This window comes from Tamandua tetradactyla, chromosome 3 (assembly GCF_023851605.1).
Source record: "Tamandua tetradactyla isolate mTamTet1 chromosome 3, mTamTet1.pri, whole genome shotgun sequence".
NCBI lineage: Eukaryota > Metazoa > Chordata > Mammalia > Pilosa > Myrmecophagidae > Tamandua > Tamandua tetradactyla.
In genome coordinates, this window is record NC_135329.1 from 88,565,234 (window position 1) to 88,588,006 (window position 22,773).

The 22,773-nt window shown below is 37.3% G+C and overlaps 1 protein-coding gene across 5 annotated transcripts in view; it reads right to left on the minus strand.

The window, feature by feature from the left end:
• CNTNAP5 (contactin associated protein family member 5) overlaps positions 1–22,773 on the minus strand; it is an 818,968-nt gene that overhangs the window by 82,314 nt on the left and 713,881 nt on the right. For all 5 annotated transcript variants that reach the window (XM_077153509.1, XM_077153505.1, XM_077153506.1 and 2 more), the window contains one exon: positions 15,941–16,165. In XM_077153509.1, coding sequence (XP_077009624.1) covers positions 15,941–16,165 — 225 coding nt within the window. The remainder of the gene's footprint in view (positions 1–15,940; positions 16,166–22,773) is intronic.

The following is a 22,773-nucleotide window of genomic DNA, read 5'->3' on the forward strand; positions in this document are numbered from 1 at the left end:
TAAATAATTGACCAGGCACATTTTAGTTTCATGCCAACACACGCCAGGTGCTATGATTTCGGAAGACCTCTCTTGATTTGTCTGTATTCAGCGCCTTTCAGAATGAGCCTCTAAATAAGGAATCCCCTTCCAATGCACTGGGATAAAACATTCTAGCAAACTGTGTCATCACAGCTTTTTGTTTATTTCTTTCAGTCAAACAGCCAGCACCTGCCAACAAGCATGTTACTTCCTGTTTGGAAATACAGCAGGAAATGAGCAGCAAATATTTTCTGGCATTTTAGCAGGAAAATAGAAAATAACATGAAAAGATTGCCCCCAAAATGAATAATGACACCCAGATGGCTTTGGGAAAGGGTGTGGTCACCTGTCTAAAATAACATCACAACTGTCACTCTTTGCTTTCCCCAAAGTTCAATGAGTACCTACAGCATCAATAGTAAAAGGGAAAGCAACTCATTACCATGTCTGAATACTTGGCTGAATTTGCTGTAGATACTCTGCTAGCCACATCACACAGATGGAACACATTGCTGTCAGTTCACCCAACAGCTTCCTGTGCTACTGTTACTACAAACGGGGGATCCTGTGCCTCAGAGGTCTTCAGGGACCTGCCCAAGTTCACCCAGCTAGTAGCTTTCAAAGCTGTGCCTCCTACTCTCTTTCTATCTACTCTACCACTCTTTTGTCTCATGGGGGCACCAGAGAACAATGTGAAGCAGACTAAAGATTTCCTTCTGGTGATTGGAGGAGTTGACAGATTTGCAGAAAGTTGCATGACTGGCTTGCAATAAAGTCAGGTTGTAATCTAATGCTTCCAAACCTGAGCCTATAACCCTTTCTGAGTTGAAGCCATAGGGCATATGTTTACTGAGGTGAAGGTGTTTGCCTAGGTGGAGTGTGTGGCAGTGGTGAGTAGAGTTATTGGTATGGGCATTGGTATGCCCTGCTGGTGAGTCAGGGCATTAAGGATTTGATAATGGTCAGCTTTAGAGGGGGATTCCAACAGCCAATGCAATAGTTCATAAATGTGTAATGAGTGATCCCCCCCAAAATAAGACACTTAAGCATTGTGCACTTCTTTGGGTGTCTTAAGTAGGTTGGAGGAATCTTCCCCTAAGACAATGTTGATTCTAAGCCTACTCCATACCTACACAATATATAATTGGTCTACCAGGAACAGTCCTGAAATAGGCCAGCTGTTTGGGTGAAATTGTAATTAGTATCCCTTTGTAATCTCAGGAAATTCCCTGTTTTGATAATAAATTATTGGTTGCACTAATCAAAGAATTTATAAGAAAATATTGGCTTTATTTTCCTGTGTCAGTTTTATTCTGCAAGACTTTGAACTCCTTGAGGACAAAAAGTGTGCTTCCAAACACTTCTATATCCTCAAACATCAACACAATATTGGAGACACCCAGGTTCAGTTGGTTCTCAGCAAATGTTTGCTCATTTCTAAATGGCATCTTCTGAGAATTTTTTACATAAAATGTCCCTAACCCAAGTCACACTGGCATCTATTTTTTTTTAACAAAGTAAAATCTCCTTCAGCAGGCAAAGCATACACATTCTAACAGAATACCTCAAGAACATTTTTCATACAAGCTAATCCTGTCAGCAAATGCTCTGGAAGTAAGTACACATAACATCTGTGTTTGCTACAGTTTTAGAGTGAAATGATTCAGAGTTTGCTTAGAAATCATTTGCGATGTTCATCTGTCTCTGGTTTCATTGTCTGTAGCCTTATGTGGGTGCATGCCTGTGTATGTGTGTTTATTATTTTACTTAAAGAAAAAACTAAATGACTTCTGGATGTTGAAATGCTTTTCAAAAATGGCAATAACCCATCTACTTGAAAGGAGGCTGCTAACAGCATAATGTTTTTCCATGAAGAATTAATGCACAGGCAATCAGACTCTCATATTGGTTCTTCAGATGGTTTGTCTTCTATAAATACAAAATATTATGACTGTAATTATTTATTTAATAGATTGGTTAAAATTACCCATAATGCTAGCTTAGAGAATGAGGAAAGCATTAAAAAGCACCATCTTGTAATGATGGAAAGTTAAGGGTCTTAATGGAAAAATGCAAATCAGGAGAGTCAGAGGCTTTCAGGATAGGATTCCCTAATCTAAGCCTTCTGACACCAACCCAGCAGAGAAGTGAATGGGGAAGCTGGTCCTGGGTTAAGCGTCTGGGAACCAGCATTAGACCAGATGATGGGCAGTGATGAGCCCTAAGGCTATAGAGAATGGAACCAAGACCCATTCATAAAACCACATTCAGGAATAAAATCATAATTGAAAATCAATTACAGCTACCATGAACAGACTGAGTGGGTATGATAAAAAACAGCAGCCAAGTACTTTGTAATGAGATGAAAATGGAGAGATGAAGATAAGTCGGTAGAGTAGGTCCTGTATTTCTAACAAGTCCTCTAAGTAGCTGGAATATTGAGGACAGGCCCTGGAAACCTATATATCTAGGTGATATAATCACAAGGCCTTCCAAGTTCATCAGAATCATCTCAATGGTCAGGACCCCTCAATAGTATTAGAGTCTGTTGGTCTAAGGTAGTGCTGATAATTTACAATTCTCACAAGCTCTCAGAGAACACGCTTTGAGAACTACTGCTGAAATCCTTTCAGCCACTCCCAAATTTCAGGAAGGAGATATTCAAAGTTATAGAATCAGTTAATTCAAATCACTGTTAGCTATTTAAACATAAGGCAACAAAGCTAAAGCTAATTTTATGTGTTGTACTTTGCACCAGGCCCCTGAGATGGTGCCTTAAAGCACCATTCAAAGTGGTTAGCCTCTGGTGCCTTGTCTGAAAAGGCACCCAATCCACGGACCTTGGATATTTTTTGAGCTGACAGAGACCTTCAGAGAAAAGAAATAGAGTGGGTTGATTTAATTCCCCAAAGCTACATACTTCGTAAGTGGATGTATGTGTAAGGTGAAAGGGGTCCTCTCCATTATGGTTCGTGTTGGGCACAATAAGCATTCTAGGCATTTCATAATCATCTAATGAGTTTTGAAGAACCACAATATTTCTTACAATTCTTACTACATTATGTTAAAGGGATGTTACAGGTTAAATTGTATCTCTTAGAACACATTGTGGCCTTGGTCTAGGTCCCTGGAGAACTGAGCCCATTGTAAAAAACACCTTGTGAAGGTGCTATTCTCATTAGGGAGTGTCCCAAATGAATGTAGATGGGCCTTAATCTAATTACTAGAGTCCTTTAAAAGCAGAAGAAATTCAGACAGATGGAGAGAAAGCCAAGGGGAGAAGTCACAAGCTTGCAGTCAATGAAGCCTGAGAAAAAAAGAAGGGACACCACCATGTGATGGGAAAGTCTAGAAACCCAAGCATTAACAGCCATCCTGAAAGCTACTGAGTGGGAGAAAGCAGGCCTTCTATCTTCTGAAATTAAAAGCCAGTAATGTCCTGTTTTGTAAACCAGACACACACTGTTTGGTACGTGTCATAGCAGCCAGGAAACTAAGACAAGAGGCCTTAAAAATCATCAAGACCAAACTCATAGTAAGTATTAGAAAACTAGGGCCAATAGAAATTCAGTGATTAATCTAAGTTTACCCAATTGGTTTTTTGATTGTTTGCTTATTATTATCATTATTATTTTCTGCCTGAGCAAGCACTGGGAATCGAACCCGGGTCTCTGGCATGGCAGGTGAGAAATCTGCCACTGAGCCACCGTCGCACCACCCTGCTTACTTTTTATTGAAGTACAATGTATAATTATATTTATGTATGGAAAAATGAACTATTGTTAAGTATACAGCTCTCCATATTTTCACAAACTGAATATATTCAGATAAGAGCGTTACACCACCTAAGAAGACCTTCCTATCCCCAACGGGGATTTATATTGTCCTCTTAACTGTAAAAAAGTAATTATTAATTGTGCAGGCATAGATGAGGCAACAAGTATAAAAACTTGAAGTTGAGCATCTCAGGACAATTTCTAGGGAAGAATGAGCTTAGAGCAGGAATACGTGTGGTTAAAAAAACACAGATGAAACCTGGGTTGTATATTTTCATGATGCTATTTTCAGCCTTTATTTCCAATAGATGCATCTTAAGCACTTTGGAGCAATGCCAACCAGGGTGCAATGTAGATATAAGTCAATATCATTACAACACAGGCACTTAACAAGAAGACGTGAGTGATGCAATTCACCTGTTTGCAGGAGGAGAAAGCTCACCCGCTATGGGGAAATAAGTTTCCGATATATTCCTTTTCACTTTGTTCTTGATTTATTGCATTTGCCCAGCTTCGACATGAAAAAGGCTTCAGTTTTCAGCACCAAATGATATTCTAGACTGCACTAAATATATTTGTAAGACAAGGGCAGCCAACAAAATTAAACTGCCGGCACAAAGACTGGCTGTTATTTAAGGCTAGAAAGAGATTATGGGGGATTATTACTTGATCAAAAAATATTTCAGCTATGAAACCAGTGCTTATTTCTCCAGTACCTTTGACTGTGTGCTAATTTATCTCCCACCTGGCATGGATTTAGTCTTTCATTGCCAATTTACCAAAAAGTCTGACAAATGTCAGTGGACTATGCTACAGGTCACCCAGGTTTATTGGCTTATTTAGTTATTACTTTGGGGAGCTGGGCCTTCAAAGGGGAATTACACATGCTATATCTTTGATTTTTACCAATGTGCTTTTCATTTGAACTATCAGGCATTTTGTTTGAAATCTCATTTGTCTTTTTAGAGGTTCCATTTAAGGAAGGAAATAATGGGCTAGATTAAAGCAAGACAACCAAAAACCAGCAGTTTGAGCATTACAATCCTGATCACTAGCCTAATTTCTCTCCTATCTTTTTTTTTAATGTAGTATCTTATTTGCTTTAAGTTGCTTCTGTTTGAAGATTTTTCTCCCTGTGATCTTTAACATCCTTTGATAGGATAAACACCTCAAAAAATTAGAAATGAGGGGATAAGATTAATCCATTTCTATTATCATGTGCAGCTTCTTAAAGTATTTTTTTTCTCATTTCAGCTACATGCTTTTATGTAAAGTTGTTATCCAATTTAATTTCTTTTACTTGATTCTTATATGTGCTGTAGAGTAGCACAAACATAAAACCGCGAATTCTTAAACATTAACCATTATAATATGCTTATAGAAAAGGCTCTTTTGCTTAGGGGGCGGGAGGATATGTGCTGTGTTGGTGATAAAAGTCCTTAAACAATCTCGCCAGGGAAAGTTGTCCATAGTGATGGAGAATTTATGAAGTACAAACACTGGGCAGGACTGATGTCAGGCCAGTGCTGAGTCCTTGAAAGAGAATCAAAATGGTGGAGACAAATTATGTATGAGCACTACCATAATAGGCCCCTAAAGAAGCCCACTGGAAGGGCACTTTGGGAGGGGACAAGAGGAAGTAACAATAATCTGAGGCTTAAAAAAAACGTTTACCAGCAAAGGGGGAAGGAAAGCATGAAAGGAAAGCCTGTTTCATATAGAGGTAGCAAGTTGTGCAAAGTCCCACAGATAACACAGAATATGCTAGATTCAATGCACTGAATGTAATTCCCCATGGGTAGAGGTTGCAATGGGATGGAGGAATTAGTGGATTGAAAACATCATAAGGAAGTAGGAATTATTCCTAGGAAATCATGAACTGTTCACTGTGCTGCGTAATGGGGGAAATTTTTCCATCAAGAAACTCATGTCCTTTTAGTCTGTAAGATATTGTCAATTCTATCTTACTAATAGCTGCTATCTATTCTCTTTCTCTTAATCCATTAGACATTGAACATTCAGTTTTGACCCTCTGATTTTCCTTTCTGTTCTCATTTTGCTCACTGTTTTTACATGTTTGTAAAAGATATCTTCTGGGTTATTTCTGAAAATTCACTTTCCAAAATTGGAAAATTTTGTTTTTATTCCCTATGCCTGTTTTTATTCCCTCTACCACATTTCTAAGAATTTTTTCTTTTTTTTGATGGTTTTATTTTATAGCACATTATTCTTGTTTCATGGACTTACAAACTCTCTTAACTCTCTGACGATACTCTTCTTCTCCCTGCATTATTCCTGTTTTTTTCTTTTTTACAAGTAAGTTTGTTAGTTGTTTTCTTTGGCATTTATCTTTCACCTTTGAGGTTTTATGGAAATATCTGATGGTTCTTAGTATGTGTTCACACTTACAACTGAGGTGCTCAAAATTGGATTGGAATTTCCATGTGAAGGTCCCATGTGCTTGGGTTCAGCTCATCCCCTGGTGAGCCTTGCCATCAGGTGATATAAGGACAAGCTGATTTATTCTCAATGAGGGCATCTCTAAAATTCTAATTATCAATGTCTTTTCAGTGGGCTATCTAGTTCCTCAGTAGAAGAACAATCATCTCTTGGGTGGAGAAAGGAAATCTTGACTTCTTAGCACTCTTAATAACGCTCTTATAGAAAACCACTTTGTTTCTCTCATTAGCCCCGTCAACTTTGGATACTCTTCAGTTCAAGTTAAATAGGCTACAGAAGAAGTTTCAGGTCTTCTGGACATGGAAGTAGAAAGAATCTTGTTTATTTGCTGGGCAGGGAATAATGATCTGAGGTTAAATAGCTCTCTATATAATCTTTGCCTAATTCCCCATTTTCCTGCTTCACCCAACTTCTGTGGTATAGGACACAGCCCAGTTCTGAGCCTCTCTCAGGACCAGCCATTACATCTCTTAACTTGCCTTCAACAAGGACTTGGACTGAGTCACCTGCACTGATTTGATTCTGTTATGTACCCTATAAAAGGCCATGTTCTTTTATCCCTTCCTTGTGGGGAGAGACCTAGTATTGGGTGGGAACTTTTGATTCGATTGTTTCCATGGAGATATGGGTCTTCCAGCCCATTCAAGGTGGGTCTTAATCCCCTTGCTGGAGCCCTTCATGAGAGGATAAAAGATGAAACTCAGAGATCTCAGAAAAGATAAGAGTTGAAGTCAAGAAAAAAGCCTCTAGAGGAGAAGGAGTACCATGGAAACCAACCAAAGAGAGAAGGACCAGCAGATGTCACCATGTGACTTCATAAGTGACAAAAGAACCCTGCATGTCAGCACCTTTTCATCTAAGAAGGTACTTTCCTTTTGATACCTTAATTTGGACACTTTCATTACCTTCAAACTGTAAATTTGTAACCTAATTACCCCCCCCCCCCCATTGAAAAAGCCAGCCCATTTCTCAAATATTGCATTCTGGAAGCAAACCAAAACAGCACCTTCTCTCCTTCATCTACTGTACGATTCCCAAGTATGTAAATTCTTACTTAAGCCAGTCTTTCTTCTATTCTCTTTGTTCTTTTGCATTCCTACTTTTTATTTTTTAGTTGCTTTACTACCATTTTGAAGGAATCTAAGAAGAGAGAGAGAATAAATTTGTGCATTCATCTCCCATGTTTAAATAAGAACACTCATTTATTACAATGAATTTCTTGAAACCTAAAGAATTATTTTGAGCCCTATTGATATTTTTAAAAATTACTTGTTGTTCTGAGAAAGTAGCACTTCCCCATGTGCTATTTCATTTTAAAATTTCAGTGGACTAACTGTCACATTTAGCTTGCTCATCGCAATGCTGGTGGCTCTCACTGTCCCATGAATCTTGCATCACAGAAATTGACATAGGTGGGAAATGTTTTGCTTTATTTTCTTTTCACTTGATAGTTTTGTGTGCTTCAGTGTGTACCCAAGTATAATTTGCCCATATAAGACAATGTGCAGTTACCCCTTTTTTTGGCAGTGAGTTTCTAAACATTCCAGTGGAGTTTCAATACTCTTATATACTGTTTCTGTCCCACCTGTTGCCCCCAAATTTCTGTCTGGCCCATCTTTTAAATGAAGGTCTGTAAGAAAGGCACTGTGGGGAGCTACAAGATGAGTGTGACCTACCTGAGGCTCATGCAACCAAGATGAAAGCTAAGTCAAACACCAGGAAGAAAATGACAGGTTCCATGAGTGATAACACAATGAGAGGTGCTCTGATAGAGCAGAATGGTTCCAGGTTAAAAACTGAGTGCCACCAATTCCTTGCTGCGTATTCTTGGACAAGTCATTTGATCTTTTTGTGCTTAAGTTTCTTTCAAATGGGGAAATATTAGTACAAACTTCACAGTCATTATATCAGAATTGAATGAATTAGGTATGTGGAATGCTAACACTATGTCTTGGCACATATTAAGCATTCCATAGGTATTAGCTCTGCTTAGCTATTTTCTGATTGGGGAGATCAAGAAGGTTTTCAAGTGGGTGGGGATAGGAATTTAACTTGACTCTTAAGGTAAAAAGAGTATTTATCATCTCTTGACTTCAGCTGTAGGACAGGGAATCTAATTTCCAAAGCCCTCATTTCTAAACATCAAGAAGCCAACCTACTACTATAAGTTGAAACACATCTAGTTCGAATTAAGAGAAATAATGATAATTCAGGGACTCTTTTGCACTACAAAACATAATCAGCCTCAGAAAGAAGTGAATAAGCCCTGGGCTTGAACCTCCTACCAAATTTGTTTCACATCTCAAGATGTAAGTATTTACAGGTCAAGTGTTCTAGAAAGAATAAAAACATGTTTTTTCTCTGAGAACAGCTTTATTCACATGGATTCCAGTCTCTTTCTTAATCCTTAGACCACTAATTAGAGATCTCGTCCAAAAGTTAAACAATCAATCTCCCATTCCCTCTGTCTTTAGTTTAAAAAAAAATCAAGGTGGTTCCTTATCCAGCCAGCTTTTGACCTATTTTGTGATAACCCCTCTTTGTATTTATCCCACATGTTTCATTTGAGTTCCTCCAAACCCATTACAAACAGAATCTCATTAATCCCCGGCAACACTACTGAAAGACTTAGACCAATAACAATTATTCTAAATTTACAAATGAAGAAATCAAGACACACTGGGCCTCCTTTTTACAAACAAGGAAACGTCTTAAATATAGATGAATAGCTCCTTTGATTCTCACACCTAGTAGTAAGCAACCAGACACATGGCAAAAATAAACAGTTGCTCAAATCTTGAAAAATTTCGAAAGAGTAATTTAAACTTGGAAAGCACAAATTGAAAAGACCCAAAAGGTACCCAAAAAACAAATCACAGGGTGCTAGTTCCACAGACACGTTCCTCAAATAGTCCCTGCCTCTCACACACTTGTTATAGATGAAGGATGGAATAGCAGATGGAAAATTATTAAAGATATTAATTCTCACATTAGCGATGTAATTATTATAATTTGTATCAATGGCCATCTCCACTGAGAAGCCTTTTATGATTGTTGCAGTGGGAGTAGCTATTGTTTCTCTTTTCTATGGCCCCTACTATCATAATATGAAATCTTCTCATTGGATCTGGGAGGCTTTCCCCTACTTGTTAGATATATCCTTGCTTCTCCTATGAGATTCTAAAATATGTAACTTAATCCAAGAATGCTTAGAGGTCAACAATGTGCTAGGTAATCTGCTAGTGGTTGACCTTATAAAGACAAACATTATATAATCCTATTCTCAAGAATCTCCAAGATGCCAATGCTACCAAAATTATATTTCTAACATGAGCACACCAGAATGCATCTAATATATTGTAGTTACTAAATAGATGGCTGTCGAGTTCATTGTATTCTGTTATTTTTGCTTGTCTTATTTCCATACTCTCCTTTGATTACTCTTTGCTCTGGGCTATAGAAAACTGACTCCATAGCTACTACAACCTTTATTTAACTTTCTTTGTTGCTGGCACATACAACCCAGCTAGCTGCACTTCAGAGTGTGGGGGTTGAGAAGGGGAGTTTTCTTGTACTTGACCCTGGTTTCCCAGCGTTATCTTGCAGAGCTATGTATGCATGCACCTATTTCCTGTTTGCCACTTTTTAGCCTTTCTTTCTTTCTTTCTTTCTTTCTTTCTTTCTTTCTTTCTTTCTTTCTTTCTTTCTTTCTTTCTTTCTTTCTTTCTTTCTTTCTTTCTTTCTTTCTTTCTCTCTTTCTTTCTCTTTCTCTTTCTCTCTCTCTCTCTTTCTCTCTCTCTCTCTCTCTCTCTCTCTCTCTCTCTCTCTCTCTCTCTCTGTCTCTCTCTCTCTCTCTCTCTCTCTCTCTCTCTCTCTCTCTCTCTCTCTCTTTCTCTTTCTTTCTCTCTCTCTTTCTTTCTTTCTTTCATTCAGCACAGACAGAAGATTTGGATACACAAAAGCATGAAGACTAGTAACTTTAAGAATTACTTCTTCAAATGCACTCTGAACCAGGCCTTAAGGAAACATGTCTGATGTTCCCTCCCTGAAGAAAAAGAAAGAAAGAAAGAAAAAAGAAAGAAAGAGAGAGAGAGAGGAGAGAAAGAGAGAAAGGAAGGAAGGAAGGAAGGAAGGAAGGAAGGAAGGAAGGAAGGAAGGAAGGAAGGAAGGAAGGAAGGAAGGAAGGAAGGAAGGAAGGAAGGAAGGAAGGAAAGAAGAAAGAAAGAAAGAAAGAAAGAAAGAAAGAAAGAAAGAAAGAAAGAAAGAAAGAAAGAAAGAAAGAAAGAAAGAAAGAAAGAAAGAAAGAAAATGTGCTTTGTGCTTTACAGTCTACAAAACACATGAACTTGCATTATCTCACTTGATCTTCAATGACCTATGAGAACAACACAAGATAAGATATTCAAAGGAACAAAACAGAGAGACACAAAGGTTACTCAAATCCAGGTCTATTCACCATGTCTCATTTCCCCCAGTCAGACCCACCCCTTGGCCACTGGGGACTGTGTGATGCTGGAGATACCATTTGTCCCTGTCCATGCCCCTGTCCTTCCTCTGTGAATGAGGCAGGAGGTCTGTTGATTGACCTCTACAGGTTTTGTCATAACAACACTATGGAAAAACAGAGGATGGAAGCCCAGCAAGAGATTATCACAAAGCCCAAGAATATGGAAATGAACCAATCAAAACAAAGTCTGGTGGAATCAAAGCACATTTGGGGATTTTAAATTCAAAATCAGTAAAGTGTGGCTTGAGAGAAGGCCTGAGACAGAAGTGATTAGAGTTTAGTAAGGCCAAGGAAGGAAGCCTTCAGAGGGAGGCCTTTCTTGGGCTGTTCGTGAACAATTTCCACTGCTCTGAGGAGCTGAAATAGATGCTGTTGTCAGGAAGGGGGCAGTAGGAGGCAGCATTAGTCTGGGAATTGTTTCCATGAGCAGGCGGCAGAGACAGGGGTATTCTAATGTCAGCAGAACTCCAACAAGCAGTTGTTGAGTTTGGTACTAAGGCGATGTGTCTTCTTGTGAGTCTCTAGCCTTGCCTTCCTTGAGTCAGTATGATCAAAATACAAACGCTTTCTGTTTATCCTGCTTCCCCCCAAGGTGTGTGCAATCACAAATGCAGACAGCGCATCTTAAGAATGTTTATGTCTAAAAAGACTGATCAAAAGGAAATGCTGAAGCAAAGTCATACCAATTCAGTGCTGGAGAACAGCTCCAAAGAAATCCTGAGAAGGGGAACCTGTGAGCCCAGCGTGGATTTTATATCCAAATAAGTCACCATAGATTGATGGCTTCAGAATTAGCGTATGTTCTGAATTCAGTTTGTTATTCCTTTTTTAATTTATGGAGAGAAAACAGACTGGAAAATAAATATATTTCATATGCAATGGGAATACCATGGAAAAAATGAGGAACAGACAAAGAAATATCTTCTATGTATTGGAAAATGAGAGGTCAGTAAATGTTCTCCAGGAATACTGCCAACCTCTTCAAAGGTTTTGCAAACATCCCTATAGATAGAATCAGTCATTCTTTATTTTTTTTTTTGCCTTGCTTTACCCCAAAATGATATCTATTCTGGTGTTGAAGACATACTTGTTTATGTGCCATCTCCAGACTATAATCCTTAAAAATTGGACAGTAGTTCTCACCTGCCATGCCAGAGACCCAGCTTTGATTCCCAGTTCATGCCCATGCAAAAAAAAACATAAAGTTGAACAGTGCCCTATCCATGTCTGTCTCACTACTACATGAATAAGTAGCTGTAAAAAGTTAGGTTGTCTTGGGATATTTGATAAATGACAGGCTTGGAGGAGAACTTCCTGGCACCACGGAGAAGGCAGTGCATGCACCCCAGATAATGCTGGGAACTTAAGTGCCTCTTTTAAACCCTCTCACCTATCCTAGACCATTTTCCTCCTTGAATAGTCCTTTCTCCTCCAGTTGCCAAGAGGCCCAAAACCCCAAGCTATGGAGCTCACAATGCTTACCATTTTCTAAGGGCTCTGTGACTCCAAAATGCCCCCTTTCTGCCTCTGTTCTTCCATCCCCAAAATTAAAATTCCTTTCTTCACTTAGGAAGAAGTGCATATTTTCATTTTACAAGAGAGTGGCACCTTAAGTTAAATAAATTGGATACATTTCAAGAATAATGATAAAGGGCAAAGATGAATTCTAAAGTTGTTAGGGAGAGACAGATGAGAGTTACTTCAAATCACATTTCTCTGGAGTCTTCCCTCTTCTGGCCTGAGCACCTGAATTAAACAAATCTGTAAGCCTAGAACTGTGTTCAGCATTTGTACAGTTCATTCACCTAACTCCACGCACTGACTTCTTAACTCAGAGTGTTAAAATTGGAGCCATTCTGGGAGGATGTGGCCATGGGCATTATCTTCACCTTGGGAAGACAGAAAAAGTTCCTTTTAAGCATGACCCTTTCATCATAATTTCCACCAGATTCTTAAATCAAAAAAGGTTAAGGAACCTGCATTAAAGAAGACTCCTAACTCCATCTCAGAGAGGTGTGAATCAATTCTAGTTATAAAGGCCCTTCCAGAGAAAGACTTTCCCCATGAACTCTTCCATTTCTTTGCTCTTTTGATCTGCCTTCACCTGTAAGGATTCTTAGCTTCCATTAGTATTTTCAGAATTTTTTTTTTCCACTGAAGTGTATCACATTAAAAATATGTCTGACTCTTCATAATGCATAATGCCCTTCCCCTCCTCAAAGCACCATTACAATTGTTAATTAATTCAGTGGTCTGATACAATGAGCATTCTGAGAATAAGATATCTGGATATCAATACTTAATTCCTCATTGCAGCCTTTCAAAGTCTCCAAGTGATGCTTTAAGGAAAAGAAATGATAAATCAAGAATACACAAGAAGAGAATAAAGAATCAATAAATCTAAGTTGGGGAGAAACTTAAAGGTTATTTTTCTCAATCTTCTAAGTATTGCTGTAATTCTTATGGTGGCTTTCCAAGAAATGCCCATTTAATTATTATTTGAACAATTGCAACGATAAAGAACTCACCACCACCCAAGGCATTTTATTCCATTGTTATAATCTTATGAATTCCTAGTAGTGTCATTCTTAAATTTAGTCAAAATCTAACTTCTAATTATATTGCTTGAGAAAATATGGGGAACTCAACTCCCCCTTCTTATCTAGATTGTTATTCAGACAGCTGGAGGCAGTTTTTGAGTCTTTCCTTTTCCTTTTTTTTGTCTTCACAGTCTTTGATGATGTGCAGTGGGTCTAGAAATTATCCAGACTGCTAATGAAAGGCAGAAAGGAAAGGGAAGAAAAGAAGAAAGGAAGGAAGGAACGAAGGGAGGAAATAGGAATACGTATCTTAGTTGTATCTCTATGGTATAAGGAGATGGCAGAAAGTACCTGGGATCTGAAATGGTTGAGTCCTCCACCACTGTTTTCAGGAATGAAGATTCCCTAGCACAAAGTGCAGATGGTAGGTCCTGAGTTTAAGTGAAAAAGCAGGCACCCTATTACTAACCAGAGCATGGACACTAAACCTCCAGTAAGCTGCAAGGACTTCACTTTGAACTTGCCCAAAGACCTAACTTTAAAACAAACCAACAAACCAAAAAACCAACAAACCAAGTAACTCTTCAGCCTCCTGCATGAAGCCAGAGTTGAACATTTTCAAATGAAGTGAGGTTTCGGGATGTAAGAGAAAAGGGGAGAAGGCACCATTCAAGCATGCCCTCTATTTAAATAAATTAATACTTATTTAACATACTATGCAATTTAAACAAACCACTTTTAGCTTAGGGCCTATGGTCAAGATTCCCAAATTGGGTACCAGAATAGAGGAGGAAGATGGTAATTTCCAGCTCTGGTACTTACTGGCTGTGAGATCTTGAGCAAATTAACCTCTATATGATTCAATATCTATAAATGTAAAAAGTCAGGGCATATTAATACCACCAACCACATAGGGTTGCTGTGAGGATGAGTTACAGCAGTGCCCAGCATAAATATATGATGTTATTATTCTTAATTTTATTTGTCTGCATTCACAGTGTCCATGTATTTAAAGGCAGGGCATGATCTCCAAGTTACCAATGCACCAGTGGTAATCATACCCAAAAGATTCTTTGGGGAGTATCCTGAGCCTCAGTACTCCAAAAGCACCTTATTTTGATCCAAGTGCATCATACTGGATGATCTGGTTTAGGGGGAATACTGCTGGGCTGATGGTTGGGAGACCTGATTCTGGTCCCAGTTGAGTCCAAAGCAGGCTGGCCTAAACTAATCCATTTAAATCTCTATACCTCAGTTTCTCCAGTGAGCCTTACCAATATCACAGAGATATGATGGAAGCAGGGCTTAAGAACCCACAGGTTGGCATGATGTTCCTGATCATACAAATGTCTGTTCATAACTAGGAGGAGGTTTAATGATCCAAAATGTCATCCCTCTCTCTTGCAGACTCTTCAAGATGAGATAGGCTTGTAATGACCAGTCATTATCTTCATTTCTTTCTCTGTGTCACTGGCTCTTTTTATATCTCTACCTTGTTGCTCTTAGAACAAGGCCTGTTACATCAAGTGAGCCACGGTCATTACTATTTCTTCAGCTCCAACCCAAAGGTCGTCCAGTTTGATCCTTGTCATCAGTCTTTACATCAGGGCCTTGCATAGTGAAAGAGAAAGTCAAGAAGAATAAGCCCCAGAAAAAGAATAGCTAGAGTAATATCTAGGTTTTTCTCCTAAGGTCTTGGGAAGTCATGGTATATGTTGCATAGCACAGATTTCCTTTCTGCTATACCACACAGCTGACACTAAATCTCAACTGTGAGTTGGGTGAGAGAGTCCTAAAGCCAAGACTCATCTCATTATACCCACAAATTAATCAAGAACAAAGACATAGTCTTGGTCGTGAACAGTGTTCAATGAGACCAAACCCACGGATGTCCATGTCTTTGTCCATTTTGCCTACGTCCTTTTCACCAATCATTTTACTCAGTATTTTAATCAGATGTGTCTTTGGGCTAAGCATACCAGCAGCGCTTATCCCTGCAGGGTGGAGGTGGTACAGTGGAAATGAAGCCTGATTTCTCCATCATCACTGGCATTCTTTGGCAATCCTCCAATGTAGAAAATTCCAGCCGCTTTATCATGCTTATCTTTCCATATTGCATTTTCTGCACATTCTTTTCAAAGTCCAACGTTCAAAACCTAACCCCCATGGCATACAGTTATTAATCACATAACTGCTTCTTTTTGAGAGTTAAACAATGGACTTTTATTAATCCAGCCTGTAAGTATGCTAGTTGTTTTAACAGCCCTCAGAAAAGGGAATGGCAGCAAAGATGACAGGATATAGGTGATGAAGTGTCCATCTGAAATTCGCATGGGCTTATGATCTTTTTAGCTCATGGATTCTAGCACAGATTAAATAGTAAAGAATTACTGCTATACAGTTGAGGTAAATTAAAGTCCAAGCATTTGAGATTTCAGCAGTGAATGGACACTGGCTCTGAATATAAATTGCAACTCGTGAAGCTAAAGTCTAATCAAGAGTTTGCCTGGAAGTCTGGAAATAAACATCCAGATGGGACAAAATATAAGCTGAAATTATGCAGAGATCTGGAAAGTAGGCACAATACCTCCAGCCCAGCCTGGGATTCCATGGGACCTCATGCTGTTGGCACTCACCATTCTTGCAGAGCAGGACAGCCAGGAAATCCTGAGCAGAAGAATTGAGAAAGAGCAAGACGGTGGGTGCATGGGCTGTTGTAAAACTAAGTGAAATGTTCTCCTTAGATGGTGCAGCATCTGCATAAATAGCCGAGGCTGAGTGGGTTACATTCTTTGTCACAGGGTAAGGTTCTTGAAACATGTAAGTAACTGAAGTTCCAGCTTCAAAAACTGCAGAAACTTCTGCAAAATATAAGGGGGAAAAGCATGCATTGAAAAAGTCAGTCAAATTTTCTGGAAACAGTAACTGCTTGTTTATCATTTCCTATGTGGCAGGTGTGGTGGGGAAGGTTTTTCTTTTTACAACAATTACATAACGGCTCCCACACAATAATTGTAGGAGTAATTACCTTTTACTCATAAATGAGAAATCTAAACTTCCAATGTTTAAGAGCCTTGTATAAGATTGAATATCCAAGGTTTGGACCCTGAAGTTGAGGTCTGTATTTCAGCATGCATTTGTAAGGTGGATAACATGTCAGGCCGATTTCTTAAAAAGCAAAGATAAAATGTCCCTACCACGAGCACAGCATAGAAAAGTTTTACTAGTAGCATCTTACTTTCAGTACTGGTATCTTGACAGATTGGTTAGCTTTGTGATATGTCTGGAGCCTGCAGTTGGACTCCAAGTTACCAAGAATGGGTCATTGGGTGGGTGGGGGAACAGTAATTTTCTATGGTTTGGGATAAAGTGTAAAGATGATATATACAGAAGAGAGGGGATTTGAGGAAACTGTAAACAAGATATCAATATCCAGCTCTTGGCCTCTGATTTTTCACATGTCTAGGAATTGGTGTTCACTTCCAAAAAATAGCAAAGATGGGGAAATGAGCCTTGCTATGGGAACAATTCCCACCATAAAATCAGATTGGATGGAGTTCTGCCTCCATCATGAGGAACGGTGGCATCTACAAACTGATGAAATTCAGTTAGTGTGAACATGCAAATCATTCAGTCTTCCCTGGATAATGTTCTCACTCCAACTGCCATCATTTTAGTTCAATGGGACAAGCATAGGATTTGGTTTCAGCACAGGATCTCAGGTCTCAGTAGGTTTCATACCAGCTCAGTGATCCCAGGCAAGCTAGTATTTCCCTCATCTTGTAAATGGGAAACATAGCATAGAACTCATGCATATTCCTGTCTGGATGAATGAGATGTTTTGCAGAGAGCACTAAATACAGTTCTCCAGTGCAGTTTGAACTCATAGATTCTCCACATTAGAACAGAACATCTTTCACACAATATCTCTGTTTATTGACTGCACAACTATCCTTGATCTAGTCTCTTCTTCAGATCAAGGCTGCTCATGAATTTACTTTAAATTTTAACTCCATGAAATGTAGTTATAGAAGAAAGTTTCTTTCACAGAAAAAAAATAGCTGAAATCTTGCAGAAAACATCTGCCATAAAAGTAGCACACTAAACATGTACCCATAGCAATATGATTACTTTCCCTTTTTCTGTATGATATATGGAAAGTTTTTAATTCCCCATGAAATTCTCTGATTGAGTTGATGGCTCATAGAATATAATCAAACTTGGCTTTTGTTTCCTAATTCTATTACAAATTTGTTCCACCTTGTGAAAATCCTGTAACAACCAGTAACGGTGCCAAAAATTAAAGCAGTGTATTAATGCATATTGCCTAGCAGATTGGCAATACTAGTTCATTTTTACTAAAGGTTCCAGGAAAGTGTTTTGCATTTATCATGCAGGTTACAACATCAGTATTCCTGATTACAAAGATATGCAGCAGAGACTTATGACAGCGAGAATTCTGGTTAGTCATTAGCTTGATTCAAGCAGCTTCTTTGAGTGAATTTCCTCAGGGACATTTGGCCCACATTCTGAGATATCATCTCCTAGTTAACAGAATAAACAGCTTTTGTTTGAGGTTTGTGTGTGTGTTCTAGCGTAAATCTAACTCAGAGCATTCCATCATGAACAGCATATTGGATATGTTCATATATATTCTATTTTTATTATATTTGGGACAAAAATAAAATAAAGAGCATTTTGCAACTAGATGAGAAAAGTCAAACCAAATCTCTGTTCTCTCTCCACCAACTCCAGATTTATTTATTTATAAGGTTTGAGGTTTTGCCTATTTCGACAAAGTATTACACCCATACACAGTTATTATCTGTTTTTAAAGGTTTAAATGTAAGAATTTAAGCCCTCAGATCAAAGAGATGGAGTTGCCTGAACATAAAAAATCTTTGGGATTGGAAGAAGAGAAAATCTTAACCTAAAGGCAATTACCAATGGTCATACTATCCCAGGGTCATTCATATTCCAATTGAAATGCTATCTACTGGACACCTATTGGCAGAAGGCACTGGACTAATTAGGTTCTGAGAAGACAGGACGTACATTTTAAGAACAAACATCAGTGAAAACTAGTCTGGGGTAGGATGCATGCATGTGACAGAGACCATGATTCCCAGAAGAGGAAAATGAAGACAGAGGTCTCTGGGCAGAGTAATCAGAGAAGATCTGAAAGAGGATATTAGCACTGACTGGATCCTGGGGGTTGAATCCCACTCAACCTCAGGTTACTCAAATGTAGTAATGACTTGAACCTTGCAATGATACTAAGCTAAGCATAGTACATAGTAGGTACTTAATAAAGAAGAGCAAAATAAATCCAAAGTTAGCAGAAAAAGAAAATAATTAAGATTAGAGCAGATATAAGTGAAATACAACATAAAATCACAAGTGAGATAATAACCAAAACAAAAAGTTGGTTCTTTGAAAGATAATCAATAAAATTGATAAACTTTAGCTAGACTGACAAAGAAAAAAGAGAAAAGACACAAATAACTAAAATCAGAAAGGAAAGTGACAATATGAGTACTGACATTACAGAAATAAAACTGATTAAAAGAGAATACTGTGAACAATTGTACACATACAAACTAGAAGAAATGGAAACACTTTTAGACATACACCAATTCCCAAAATTGCCCAGATTGATTCAAGAACAAACAGAAACTTTAACAAACCTATAAATGTACAGAGATTAAATCAATAACGAAAAACTTTCCACCAAAGAAATGTTCAGGACTAGATGACTTCATTGGTGATTTCTACCAAACATTTAGAGGAGAACTAACATCAGTCTTCAAATTCCTAACTAATATCAGTTCTCAAATTCTTCCAAAAAAATTTAAGGGTAGCAAACAATTTCTATTTCTTTCTCAGGTTAGATTACTCTGATACGAAGGCCTCATAAAGACATCACAAGATAAAACACCTACAGTCAAATATCCCTTTTGATTATAGATGCAACAATCCTTAACAAAATATTGACAAACTGAATCCAACAACATATTAAAATGATTATGCATTCTGAGCAAGTAAGATTTATCTCAAGTATGCAAGTGTTGTTCAAGATATGAAAATCAATCAATGTACTATATTCCATAAATAGAATGAAGGGGAAAGAGCACATGATCATCTTAATAGACACAGAAAAGGCATTTAACAGAGATTTAACACCTTTTCTTGACAAAACCCAGCAAAGTAGGAATAAGAGTGAACTTTCTTAATATGATTAAAAGAATTCATGAAAAATGCAAAACCAACATCTTACTCAATGATAAAATACTTTAAGCTTTCCCCATAAGGTCAGGAACAAGAAAAGATGCCCTCTTTCACCACTGCTATTCAATATTGCATTAGAAATTCTTGTCAGAGCAATTAGGCCACAAAAGAAATAAAAGATACACAAATTGTAAAGAAAGAAAGTAAAACTATCACAATTTGCAGATGGCATGATCTTATATACAAAAAATCCAAAGAGATTATTAAAAGTTAATAAAATGAGATCAGAGAAGAGTCAGGGTCCAAAATCAACAGGCAAATTTGAATTGTTTTTCTATAGAGTAGGAACAAAGGATCTAAAGAGAAAATTAAGAAAATTTCCATTTACAATGACATCTGAAAATAAAATAAATAGGAATTATTTGAATCAAAAATATAAAAACCACAAACCATTGTTGAAAGAAGTTGAAGAAAACCTAATTTAAATGACAAGACTTCTTATGTTCACGGATTGGAAAACGATATTGCTAAAATATCAATATAATCCAAGGCAATATACAAATTCAATTCAATCCCTAACAAAGTTATAGCAGCCTATTTTGCAGAAATAAAAAACAATCACCAAATTCTTGTGGAACAGCAAAGGTCTTAAATAGACATAAGGATCTTGAAAAAAAAAAAGGGGGGGGTGCATGCTTCTTAATTTCAAATTGTGTTACAAAGATACAGTAGCCAAAACAGTGTGTTAAGTTAAACAGATCTATGGAATAGAATAGAAAGTTTCATAAGTAGTCCCAAACATCTATGGCCAATTGGTTTTCAACAAAAGTGCTAAGTACACGTAATAGGGAAAGAATAGCCTCTTTAAAAAATGGTGTCGAGAGCAATACATATCCATGTGTAGAAAAATTAAGTTAGGCTCTGCCCCACACCATACACAAAATTCAACTAAAGATGGATCAAGGTACTAAACATAAGAGACATAATTATAAAACTCTTAAAATGTGTAATGTAAGGGGAAAATCTTCTTGGCCTGCTATTAGGGAATGGATTCTTAGATATGATATCAACAGCATGAATAACACAAGAAACAATAAAAAATTTGATTTCATCATAGCTGAAAACTCTGTGTGTGGAAGGAAATTATCAAGAACATGAAAAACAACTTGCAAACCGGGAGAAAAATAGTTTAAAAGCAAATAACAGATAAGGGAATAAATTTCAGAAAATATGAAGAACTTTCACAATGAAACAAGACAAACAATACTATTCAAAAAGGGCAAAAGGCTTCAATAGACATTTCTTCAAAGAAGACATACACATTGCAAAAAAACACATGAAAGGATATTTGGACTAATTTTCCATTAGGGAAATGCAAACAAAACCACAACGAGATACTGTTCTACACCCACAGTGATGGCTATTATTAGAGAAAACAGAAGGAAACAACAAATGTTGGAGAGGATGCAGAGAAACTGGACCTCTGGTGCACTGTTGGTGGGAACGTAAAATTGTGCAGCCTCTCTGGAAAACAATATGGTGGTTCCTAAACATATTAAACAAGATTATCACATGACCTGGAAATTCTACATCTTGGTATCTAACCAAAAAGAGTGAAAACAAGGTCTCAAACAGATTCTTGTACCCCAATTTTATGGAAGCATTATCCATGATAGTAAATAGGTTGAAACAACCCAAAAGCTCATCAACAACTGGTAGATAGATAAGAGGTGATACATACAGACAAATGAATGTTTTGTGGCCATAAGAACAAATCAAGCTATGAGACATGCTGCAACATGGAAGAACATTGAAAACATTATGCTCAGTGAAACAAGCAAGGCACATAAGCATTAAGACGGTGTGATATCTCTGACGAGAGATGACAGTAAATGCCAATGGGCAGAAATGGAAACCACACTGGAAGGTTAATAAGGATGGGAGAAAAAGAGTTTTTATTTGTAAAGTGAATAAATAAAATTAATTATTTTTAACAAATACGATTAAATATAGAGGCAAACCAAGCCTTCTGAGGATCTTGTTTATAAAAGTGTATATACATTTCTCACACTGTTTCTAACCCTTGAAATCTAAACATTATGCATTTTTAACATGAAGCCTGGAGATATAAAGTTAATAGAATTAGATTTTAGAATGAGAATAAGCACAAAGTCTAGTCCTGTGTAACAAGTAGTCTGGCAGTTACCTAGAAATCAATCGGATTGTATTAATTATAAAACAATCAAGCAAAATCAAAGTAAATGCAACAATTGGACATTTGAACACTGAGTGGCTATTTCATAATATTGAAAAATATTAATTTTTATGATAATGGCCTTGTGAATGTGTTTTTAATAGTCCTTAAATTTCAGCAATGCATACTGAAATATGTTTAGATGAAATTATATTATATATTGTATTTACATCTAAATAATAAAGCAGAGAAGAGGAGGTGTGACAGAGATGAAATAAAAATGGTCATGTGTTGAAAGTTGTTGAAGCAGGATAATGGTTGCATGGCGTTCATTAAACTCTTCTCTCTACTACAGTATGTGCTTGAGTTTTTCAATAATAAAAAGTTTTTTTAAATGATAGAAATTGGCAGGGTAGTAAATAATTAAAGAATTTTGGGCTGACATTAGGCAGTCCATCAAAAATTTCTAAATGTATATAAAGTATTTTCACTGAAATTCCAATATTAAGAAAATAATCAGTGCCTTTGTTTATCACAATATTATTAATGTGAAAATTTTGAGACAATCTAAAGTTTCAAAGTAATATATAAGAGCAAGTGTTAAATGAAACTTTATGTGCCAGGCATTAACCCAAGTGCTTTGTGAAGCACTTATTTAAGGCACATCACAACTCATTTAGAATGATCACTTCATTGTCCCTATTTTATATACAAATGAACAAAAGAACCATGAGGATGAGTTCAGATCATCAGTAAGGAGATGGAGCAGAATGGCAGACCTTAGGCAGGTCTGGTGCCAGTGCTCCAGTATTACCCTTTAAGCTATCAAACTTTTGATGATAGATTTAGATTTAAAAAGCATAGGCAATTCCACCAAGTGAAATATATCACATTCATTCAAAAAATGTTTACAAATATTTTATGAATTTTGTGGGAATGCTTATGAAATGATAAAAACAAATTTCAGGATATAAAACGTAATAGAATTACCTCAGTTTACATCAAATAGAAAGAAAAGAATTAGAAGGAAATTACATTTAATTTTTA